The sequence below is a fragment of the Nematolebias whitei genome, chromosome 15 (genome assembly GCF_014905685.2).
Source record: "Nematolebias whitei isolate Nwh7 chromosome 15, NemWhi1, whole genome shotgun sequence".
In the NCBI taxonomy this organism is placed as follows: domain Eukaryota; kingdom Metazoa; phylum Chordata; class Actinopteri; order Cyprinodontiformes; family Rivulidae; genus Nematolebias; species Nematolebias whitei.
The window spans coordinates 34,247,859-34,259,782 of record NC_056512.1 but is presented as its reverse complement, the minus strand read 5'-3'; the positions used below and the strand labels follow the sequence as shown (position 1 = coordinate 34,259,782).

Below are 11,924 nucleotides of genomic sequence, written 5' to 3'. Positions count from 1 at the left end.
CTCTTTCCATACACATAGATATACAGATATATAGACAAAAAAAATTAGATATTCTTTATTTTTATTTTTTGCATTGTCAGCATCTCCAAAAAATTTTTCGTCCCATGTTGTTTATACAACCAATCATGTGCAGGTTCATGGCAACAGACATCTAGACCAGGGGTGCCCAATACGTCGATCGCGACCTACAAGTCAGTCATAAATGTATTATGGGTAGTTTGCATGGCATTAAAAATATAGACGTCAGCCTGTCATCCATCCTCACTATGAAATTTGTCACTTGACTGAAATACAGAGCAGCCGGTTTGAGGCCCCGTTTACATGACGTGAAATGTTCGGCCGTTCGTTTACACGACAACAGCCCTCGTTCTCTCTGAAACCAAAGGTTTCTGAGTCCAGGTCTCGAAATGCTCCGCATGTGTGAAGTCTACACTACAGGTGGCTGCAGTTAAGTTTTCTGCACTAACAACAGTTACAATAAATGGCAGAGAGCAGAGTGTTTTTTGCTACTCACTCTTTTCAGCATGTAGGAGCAAAACTAATACAATCCAGGGGACGTTAGTGTACTGACCAGTTTGGACGTAACTGTCTTGCAGACGCTGCATGCACACTGACTGCAGATGAGCCCGGCATCAGGGTTGCCAGATAAATTTAAAATGCCTTATTTACTTTTTCTGTGCACATGTTCAACAAAACACAACACACACCTCATCTTAGAATATCTTTACTCAGCATATATGACAGTTTAGGTCAATATACTGTCATTTAAAGCCATAGTACTGTAGTTAATAATTTATTATCTGGCAACCCGACTGACATGGAAACTACAGCCTTCTCCTGTAAGCCCGCTCATTTTTTGTTTATTACCCCAATAAACATAGTAAAAACACTAACGAGGTTGTTCTCGTTGATAGGTTTCAGGTTTCAGGTCTCATGTTTCATGATACTGATGGCTTCTAAAACCAGCAGGAACTGACTGAAAACATCCTACAAACGGTAGAAAGGCACGTGAAATGTTCTACTAGAAAACTGGACAGCAAAACTAGATCACTTTGACTTGGTCATTTTAAAAGTAGCTCGCATGCTGAAAAAGTGTGGGCACCCCTGATCTAGACCATTTTTAAATATGCACTTCCGTCCTGAACTGTTCAGGAGATGTTCAAGATGAGTTGACATGCATGTTTGTGAACAGCAACTAAAATGACTCAAAGACAAACATCTGTGTTCACGTGAAGCAGGTCACATTTGTCCTTTTTGTAATCCTTTATAACAGAAAAATAATCCCTTTTTGTCTTTGTACAACTGCAGATTAGAAAAAACACATCCATTCAGATGTACGAGATGCTTCTGACCTACGATGATGTCATTGATCCAGAGGTGTTGGATGATGTCATGACTTTACTCAGTGATACTAACTGGTTAGTATTTCTTTGTTACCTTTGAAACATTAAGTGCATTTATTAAATATTATTTTTGCAGGTTTAAAATTGTTGCTTTATGCCCTTTCCAGGGAGAACGACCTCGCCACAGTGCGGCCACACAGGAATCAGCTTTGTGACTGGTTAGGAGTTCCCAGACCACAACGAGTTGCCAAGGTAACCATTTAACATTATTAAGGTTGAGTGCTTCTTAATATTCTGTAAGCATACACAAAAAGCAAACGGTGTTTTGTGTCCATGTTAACTGCTCTTTTTAACCTGCAGGATCCAGTTCAGGTTTCATGATACTGAGGGCTTCTAAGACCAGCAGGAACGGACTGAAAACATCCTACAAAATGTAGAAAGACACGTGAAGTATTCTACTAGAAAACTGGACAACAACACACGCACTCTGTTGATTTAAGACAATAAATATGCAAAAGGCAACAGTTATCTCTTTTTTTTATTATTGATGCAAACTTTATGCCAAAATGAACTCTCATACTCTACAATAAGAAGAGCGTTGTGTTATTGCAGCCTTGAATCATTAGGCAACTGCCTGTTGAAACCTTTTTGTACAATACCTCTTTTCCACATCCTATTCAAATCCCAGTCTGACGACGGTTGGTTTCGGTCAAGCTGTTTACGTGTCTTCTGTACCTGGAACAACACGGACACGTGAAACCTAAACTGTAGCTCCTGAACACTCCCGGGAAAAAGTTGCCATTAAGATGTTTTGGCACACACAGTGGAATGTCACTGAGGCCCTGCTTTCCCCCTTGGGGAAGCAGACCTACTTTTCCTGCATTGGTAGAAGTGCCAGGGATTGAAGGAGTCTCAGGCCCGATGGAGGCTCCGCGGTTTCCTACAGAACAGAGCTTGTTGTGTCACCGCTGGTTAAGGCTTTCTCATTAGGGACTAATAGTGGCTGCATTGTGCCACACAGCTTACTCAACAAAGATGCAATTGTTGCATTATTTTAGAATTGTGTGGTTTTTCTTGTACACAGCAGAAACTCCACTATAGCGTGTTGCATTACATTTTTCTGGATTCATACAATTAAACCATATACTTTTCCAACAAATACATTTATTTAGACATTTTAAACTGGTCATATTTGTTTAAAATGTCTAAATATATATTTTAAAGACAACATGTGCAGTTTAAATAAGTTCAGTCACTACAATGCCTTTATTATGTGTTTTATTTATTTTATTTAGCTTTGCAAGCCCTGATAAGTGGCCAAGCTTCATATCGTTCTCGTTAAAACGGGGTTACAATCACTTTTATCTTTCATGGTTGTTGAGTTGTGCCTGAGCAGCCCTAAAATAGGCTGCAGCCCATAATTCAACTTTAATTAATTTCCAGCCTCATGTAAATTCCTATAGCTGCTGATGAAAGAAATCATGGGTTTCTCTCCTGGCGGATTGATGGTAAAGTGAGCAGCTTTGCTACAGTGCTCAGGGTACAGAGGAATGCTAATAATTCTGAAAGGCTTACAGTTCGCTGGCAGTAGCCATGGTGATTCTTCTCATACAATGGTAGCCTTTTCAGTGAGGTAAAGGAGGTGGGGTGGGCTGCTCCCTCAGTGGGTTTGGTGTGATATTAAAGACCTCTGCACTTTCTGCTGTTTCACTGCTTGACATTAGGTGTTGCACTTCATTCACAGTGAACTATAGTCAACGCATTGAATGATTAAACTTAAAAAATGTAACGTGTTTCAGGAAAAAAAAAGGCAATTTTAATATCACTTTTACAAGTTGTTATCCGTTAAGTTTGCTGTGCATCTACAAATGCTGATATTATCTCAATCACGCAAAGAAGAAGCCATTTTATTATTAGACCTTTATTTGTACAGGTTAGTTCCCATTGAACCTCGAAGACTCATTTACAAGAGAGACCTGTTACATACAACATACAGGCAGATAAGAAAAAGAACACGAGGGTGGGGGAAGCCAAAAAAAATCATGTCTCACGCCATTGACAAACTGTATAAAAGATGCAAAAAAGAGCTTGCAACATAAACGGCAACAAACAAATGATATAATACATTTATGCATAGAGGTCAACAAAGGCAGTGAGTTATCCATGGACACTCCAGAAAGTTCCAAACTTCTGATAAGATGGTACAGTGTTTATCAGCGGCACGATTCTGATAAGCCCACTGTCCTCAGGTGGGAGGGGGGTTAGGCAAAGCTTCTAGTTTACGTATCCTCCAGGAGCAATTTGAGATAAGCTGGCCTGTTCAAGGCCAGCAGGGAGGCCAAATTCAGATAAACAACAATTGTTTGGGCAGGCAGACTCTGATTTATGTCTGCCTTCAAAGTTCTGCTGGTACACTCGATGGCGAATCCAAACAGCCAGATTTATGGACATTCACCCTGGTCCGTGCTCGTTAGCTTTCTCTAATGTCAAATCCTTCATGCCGGCGAGTTCTAAGAGCCGCAAGTGGCCTACGATTAGAAATCGCGTCCAGCTTGTGGTTGAGCTCGATAAGCATACGAGTCTGAGAGCTCAAGGCATGAATTGATCCTTCACATAAGGCTGGCAGCTTTACCATGTCCGAGACTGCTGCCAATGTCTTCCCAAGTTGTCAATATCCTAGTTATCCTCCGATTCCAAAAAGCAGAAACCCTGTTATCATACATCCAATAATGAACACATCGTCTACGTCCTCCACGGACAGCATAGACACATCAACTTCCACTGACCCCTGGAATCCTTGACATACCCAGCTGCGTGTGAGGGTTCTCCAACACCCTGTTGTCTGGTAGAAAAAAAAACTTATCCATTGCGTTGAGGGACCAGCTGACCAAATCCATAATATTTTTTGATTCGGAAGATGTGTAAAGAGTGGCTCTGAGGAGGTTGACAGAACAAGATAGCAATAAAAGCTGGAGAGAGGGTGAGAGCGACCGTCTTCATCGAGAGCGAAAGAGAATGTATGTAAACAGCATTTAGAAACTACAGTCTCTGTGCTGAGGATCATTTAAAATAAACTGAGACAAATTGAAATTAAACAGTATTGTTTGGAAACCACAGATGCTATGTCCTCTGAACTGAAGAGGAGGAGCCATCCGGCTAGTTGATACACAGTTCAATCGCCTGCCTCTCTGATAGTGTAGGGGTGCATAAGTGCCTCTGGCAGCTTATATACACCTGAAAATCCACCATCAGTGCAGGACCGTACGCAGTAAAATCAACTCCAGCAGCTGGGCTCCTCAGCTCCTTGTTGTTCACAGACTTGTTCAAAGAAGAGGGAAAGCTTTGCAGTGATGCTGCCAAAAAATTCAAAATATTTTTCTTATTTTCAGTGTGCTTAGTTTAAATAATTGATATGTTTAGTATGGTCCATTGTAAAAAAAAAAAAAAAAACCCATGGGTTTACATTTACAAGATTTGAAAATCATTTCTGTTTTTATTTACGTTTTACACAACTTCCCAACTTTTTGGGAACTGGGTGTGGAAATCATAGACAAAATAGTGTGTTTTTTTTTTTCTCCCACTGATAAAATATGATCTTACTAAAATATTTTGACCCTCAAAAATGTTGTATGTAAACGTACTGGATCATCCATCTGAATTTAAAAGTTGTATAAACAACAGAGACACCATGAGTAGTTTTCTTGTAATCTGAGAGCACATTATCTCTCCTGGATCACTGCAGCATTTCTTCAACAAACAGCAGATTAGACAACTTGGAGTAAATGATTTTGATTATAGTTCATCTCTATTTTGTGCGTCATGCCTCTGGTCCTGCAGGAGGGTAAAGGAGGACAAAATCAGCCTCTTTTTTGTGGCTTCTCATTGTTGTTGCTCGGAGTGTTTCTAATTTTCCTCATGATCCGGTGATTGCAATCAACATCGCACAAGCCCATATTATCAAAATCCCTTTCACAATCAATGGCTCAACTGTGGTGAACACAGAGGCAAATGGCACAGAAATTCCCCCCAAGATAACCTTTTGTTTATTCATTCGGCTTCTGTGTCAGCTGAACCAATTTCTGCATTAGACCGACTTAAAGCCCGTCCAGACAGGATGACAAAATATTTACAGCTTTCATTACGATGTATGTTTAAAGATCTTATCCTGTGCAACTTATACTTTCGTTGCATACAACCAGACTTTGCTCCAAAATAATGTAAATTCAGTGAAAACATCACAGTTCTATTATTGCACCTACAGGTCCTTCTAAAAAAATTTGCATATTGTGATAAAGGTCATTATTTTCCATAATTTAACGATAAAAATGAAACTTTCATATATTTCAGATTCATTGCACACCAACTGAAATATTTCAGGTCTTTAATTGTTTTAATACTGATGATTATGGCATACAGCTCATGAAAACCCAAAATGCCTGTCCCAAAAAATTAGCATATCATGAAAAGGTTCTCTAAACAAGCTATTAACCTAACCATCTGAATCAACGACGTAACTCTAAACACCTGCAAAAGATTCCTGAGGCTTTTAAAAACTCCCAGCCTTGTTCATTACTCAAAACCGCAATCATGGGTAAGACTGCCGACCTGACTGCTGTCCAGAAGGCCATCATTGACACCCTCAAGCAAGAGGGTAAGACACAGAAAGAAATTGCTGAACGAATAAGCTGTTCCCAGAGTGCTGTATCAAGGCACCTCAGTGGGAAGTCTGTGGGAAGGGAAAAGTGTGGCAGAAAACGCTGCACAACGAGAAGAGGTGACCGGACCCTGAGGAGGATTGTGGAGAAGGGCCGATTCCAGACCTTGGGGGACCTGCGGAAGCAGTGGACTGAGTCTGGAGTAGAAACATCCAGAGCCACCGTGCACAGGCGTGTGCAGGAAATGGGCTACAGGTGCCGCATTCCCCAGGTCAAGCCACTCTTGAACAAGAGACTACGTCAGAAGCATCTCGCCTGGGACTGCTGCTGAGTGGTCCAAAGTTATGTTCTCTGATTACAGTAAATTTTGGATTTCCTTTGGAAATCAAGGTCCCAGAGTCTGGAGGGAGAGAGGAGACACAGAATTCACATCGCTTGAGGTCCAGTGTCAAGTTTCCACAGTCACTGGCGTGTCATGCCAGCTGCTGGTGTTGGTCCACTGTGTTTTATCAAGGGCAGGGTCAATGCAGCTAGCTGTCAGGAGATTTTGGAGCACTTCATGCTTCCATCTGCTGAAAAGCTTTATGGAGATGAAGATTTCATTTTTCAGCACGACCTGGCACCTGCTCACAGTGCCAAAACCACTGGTAAATGGTTTACTGACCACGGTATTACTGTGCTCAATTGGCCTGCCAACTCTCCTGACCTGAACCCCATAGAGAACCTGTGGGATATTGTGAAGAGAAAGTTGAGAGACGCAAGACCCAACACTCTGGATGAGCTTAAGGCCGCTATCGAAGCATCCTGGGCCTCCATAACACCTCAGCCGTGCCACAGGCTGATTGCCTCCATGCCACGCCGCATTGAAGCAGTCATTCATGCAAAAGGATTCCCGACCAAGTATTGAGTGCATAACTGAACATGATTATTTGAAGGTTGGTGTTTTTTGTATTAAAAACACTTGTCTTTCATTGGTGGGATGAAATATGCTAATTTTTTGGGACAGGCATTTTGGTTTTCATGAGCTGTATGCCGTAATCATCAGTATTAAAACAATTAAAGACCTGAAATTTTTCAGTTGGTGTGCAATGAATCTGAAATATATGAAAGTTTCATTTTTATCATTACATTATGGAAAATAATGACCTTTATCACAATATGCTATTTTTTTGAGAAGGACCTGTATAAGGTTAAACTGAAGCCTTCAAGGTGTTCTCCTTGCACCAGGCCTGAAACTGAGTTGTCCGCGCTGAACATGTATTATTCCCAGGTTTTCCTACTGAGACTTCCTGTATATGGAGTTAACACCTGGTGTAGAAGCAACAACCCTCCTCAGTGAGCCTAATTAGTGGAGCTCAACTATTTAATTGCCCTAAATTTGTTGAGTGGAGTTTCTGTGGAGCAGCTGTTATAGACTTCAAGACTTCTTACAGATGGGCTTTAAGTATATTATGATGGCTTTTTAATGCCTTTTATGTTTCAAGTCTAAACGAGAGCCTGTGCTGAAAATGAGGTGAAAGCGACGTTTCGCTGCACCAAATGTTACATATGTCCAGGACTTTGAACCTCAAGAAAACTTTAGGAAAGCTCAAGTACAAGTTTTGACTAAAAATGACAGAAGATGGTGATTATATGACTGATTAAAAATAGCAAATATACAATAATTACATGATTTATGGAAATGGTAGAAGAGCTATAATTATGAATGTGACAGCTGATGCGGTCTCCCTGCAGGAAACCAAAAGTCTTTCGAAGTTTTCAAAGAGCCATAATCAGCAGCACACCAGGCATACACTCGTTGCAGAGGAAATTGCATGGAATTATAGTCCTTCAGAGATGGAGGCAGCTGGATACGTTTGTGAACGTGGGCTAATTGCCGAGCCTATGCCCTTTTATAGACCACAGGTTAATGGGTGGTTTGTTTTTATATCAGCACAACTAACACATGCTCAGAGATAATTTGGCTAATTGAATGGAGAGGTTATATTTTTCTACTTCCCGTGAAGCGGAATAAATGAATGTTTACTTTCATTTTCTTAATCACTGAACATTTCTTTCATGCTTTGTTCACCTTGCTGGAACATTCACAGTCTGTTAACCCTCTGCTTTCTGAAAACTGATTGTTAGCTTTCTGACGATAAAAGAAAAATACTTGTAGTATCTGAATTACTGTCATCCTGGAGGAGCGCCGTTATCAGCTGCACCTCCCAGATTCCACGTTCATTTACACAATTTTGATGTTCACATTGAGCTGCATATATTACTCACTTTTTAAAAAATGACACTCCTCTTTATGTATTATAAATGAGGATGCGCACCAAGAGCCTTTCAGTTAAAGGAATGGTTCAGATGTTTTGATGTGGGGTACTGTGAAAATGTTATGAATAATTATTATCTTACCTGTACCTGTATCTGTACCGCATAATGACCCAAAGGCCGAACTTTCCTCAACTCCTGTCCTCAATCTTTACTCTTCATTCACTTTGGTATAAATTGATCAGAAATATTCAAATAATCTTGCCAGAATATTTTCGTCTGCTGCTTCTGTGTGCGCTTACAAATAGAATCCTATGTAAATAGTGACAGACGTAATGGTTAGTAAAATGCCATTTCAAGTTCAAGTAGGTTTTGTTGTTGTTTCACCACATGTGGTACATGAGGTGGAACAAAATTATGTACACAGAGTCCCGGTTACATACAACAATAGCAAAAATATAAAGTGTAAAAAGAAACGGTAAATAAGGATCTAAGATATACGCTAAACACAAATAATGTAAAACAATATGGATAAACAACAACAACAGCCCAAACATGAGTCTGTGGTGAGCAGATGGGTATGAATGAGATCAGCAGCATGAGATCAGCAGCATGGATAATCAGCAGCACATATCAACATTCAAAGTGGCATTACAGTGATTTTGTTTCACAGTGATGAGCTTGGTTTGGGATTTATGAGTCTAACAGCCTCAGGGTAGAAGCTGTTCCTCAGTCTAGTGGTTCTGCACTTAATGCTCCATAACCTTCTTCCTGAGGGGAGCGGGGCAAAAAGTGTGTGTGCTGGGTGTGTGGGGTCCTTCATGATGCAGGTGGCCCTCTTCCTGCATCTGGAGGTGTAGATGTCTGTGATGGTGGGGAGACTGACTCCAACAGACTTCTGTGCAGCCTTCACCACTGTCCGCAAAGTTTTTCTTTCTGCAGCTGTGCAGCCTCCATGCCACACGTTGATGCTGGAGCACAGGATGCTCTCCACTGCACACCTGTAGAAGGAGGTGAGGACTGAGCTGCCCAGACTAGCTCGTCTCAGCCACCTGAGGAAGTAGAGTCTTCGATGAGCTTTCTTGATCAGACTGGTGGTGTTGTTGCCCCAACTGAGGTTGTCATTCAGGTGCACACCCAAGTACTTGTAGCTGGAGACCACTTCCACCACAGATCCTCCTATATTCTGGGGTCTGGTGTTTGCTCCGTCTGAAATTTGCATATATCATTATAACATTTTTATGACTGAAGTTGTTACGATCCCCTTTGGTCTTAGTCCTGCTCTGACGAGATGTTATTTTAGCAACCTGCCAGAATAAAATCTGCTTCTCCAAATTGAAGATGTTCAAAATGTGTGTTTAAACATGCTATACCATTCTGCAGAAGCCCACTTTAAAATATTTGACGTAGCCATTTAAGTCTTCTTTTGCTGTCTGCTTGATAACAGAAATGTAACGCTGCTCAGGCTCATTGTCGAGGTTTTCTGTCAGCTGAACTTCAGGAGTTTTCACCACAGATTCACTATGACTGAGATGAGGCTAAATTTAGTCTTGGGAAAACTTTTTCTCGCTTTTTTTGTGGTGTTCTGTGTAAGAATACTTTGCCACAGCATTATCGTATACATCTTTAGCTTTCAGCGAACACTTTCAGCCTCAGTCCAGTTTGAACTCCTCTTCCTGTCATCGCTCTGGCCTCAGCTGAACCTCATGACTGTGTTTATGAGGCTTCCTGCAGAGGTTGTCCTGCTGCCACTGCTCTTCTTAAGGAAGAGCGACTTCATGGAGACAGCTCACACTTCAGGGGGTTCTGGCTCACCCCTCATTTGGGCGTGAGCCAGAATGAGCTCATCCGTGACACTTCCTAGATGCTCAGACGTAGGAGGGCTGATCTTTCTTGACCCCTTGACCCAACCTGGGCTGGTGCGTGTGAGGAAGAGGATGGAGGTGACACCATTCCCAGAAGCTCCAGCGGGAACTGACCGCTGGCAGCCTGCCGTCCCCTCGGCGCCTGCTAAGCAGCACGGCCCCGAGCTTCTGCTGTTCCCTACGGAGAGGCCCAGTTTGTTCTGGACACACGCCAGTGCTGAGCGGTAGGGGGCACGGCTAGGTCAGCTCTCAGGGGTGGTCTTGACAGTTCATGCGTGTGAATATATGTGTGATGTGAATGGAGCCATAATAATTAGCTTGTGTTTTGTTTTTGAGGGGCTCTGTTGTTTTTTTTCTTCAGCGTTAAGCTCCCAGGCTGTAAGATCTCTCTGTCAGAGTGGAAGACGGTCCATCTACAAAGATGAATACTTATGGGGATTTGGTCTCATCACAAATAAGAGCTGCTTAGGGCCTGTATTACCATTTACAGTGAGGGGATACCACACTTCATTCTGTCAGCATGAGTTAAAGATCTCCAGAGCGTATAAGGTATCAGCTGCCTGGATGGACGCCCCTGAGGGATGGGGAGATGCTGGGCTCTGTCACTCACACAGCTTCTGAACTAACAACGTCAGTCTGGTTTCAATCTGTGGTAAAATACAAGTGTGGGGGCAGGCAAAGGTTAAACCCTAAGAAGTAGTGATATCTGTCCACTCAGCCACCTTCTTCCTTCTCCTCCTCATCATCCTCTTCTTTCTGATCTCACTTAACCACCTCTTTTTTCAAATCCTTAATCAACCAGGGATTTTTGCTGATTCAGATTAGTAAATCGATACGGAGATGTGTTGTGGTACTCCAGTGATTGGTGGAAATAGTTATTGTCTGCTGCCAAAGATAAAAGGGTTGTTTTTTGTTCGTTTGCAAGAGAAGGGAACATAAAATTGGCTGTGATTCAGTCAATTTTACAGATACTTATCTAAAACTGTGTGTTGTAGTAGCTGAGAGTCATTTTCATCATATACTCTGAGCACTGTGGGGCAGCGCGTATCTCAATCAGTGCAAAATATTTCATGAACCGTTAGACTGATATGAACAAACCTCACATAAAGTTACAGCCAGTCCTATTCCAGATGGCGTCCTCAATCTACTATTGTCAACACAAAAATATCTAAATTACTAAAGATTTTATGGTAAAAGCTGAAACGTATCTTCAAAAGTTAAAATGACATGAAAGGTGGTGGGCGATTTGCATTCCTTCAAGGACTGCTCGGCCTAGTTGTTCGAACAGAGGCAGGAGGAGAGGTATTTCTCGGGGTCGTGACATTGAGTAGGTTATGGTTCTGGTTTGCTAAAACGATCAAATACATCTGTTGCTGTGTAAAGGTATTGTGATTTTGTGGTTCATGACTGGACTCTGCTCAGGTTTTCCTGCCAAGTTCAACAGAAGGGAAACTGGCAGCTCCACACAGGGGTCAGCGTCTCTTCTAGACTACGGCTTGTTGCTTCAGTCTCATCAAATTATAAAACCAAAGACTGACTCCTGGTCAGGCTGGGTTCATCCAAAGTTTCTGAAATTGGGCTTACCATTGTTTATGTTCTGGTTCTCTTTTCCCAAATGATGAAAATGGGACTTAATGCCAATATTCATGTTGCATGAGAGTAAAGATTCTAGACTGCAGCCAGGATTAACAATTCTCTGGTTTAAAGATTTCATTAAACAAAAAAAAGTCATGTGAACTCCTACAGTTTTAAACAAGCAGTTCTTGTGTAATACAGATGTATATATAGCCATGCAGTGTTAAAAC

The 11,924-nt window shown here is 41.6% G+C and overlaps 1 protein-coding gene across 1 annotated transcript in view; it reads left to right on the top strand.

Moving 5' to 3' along the window:
* The window catches only part of tbcd (tubulin folding cofactor D), a 28,275-nt gene extending 26,668 nt beyond the window's left edge, over positions 1–1,607 (top strand). The window contains exons 37-38 of the mRNA XM_037689036.1: positions 1,309–1,418; positions 1,511–1,607. Coding sequence (XP_037544964.1) covers positions 1,309–1,418; positions 1,511–1,607 — 207 coding nt within the window. The remainder of the gene's footprint in view (positions 1–1,308; positions 1,419–1,510) is intronic.
* Positions 1,608–11,924: the final 10,317 nt, after the last annotated feature.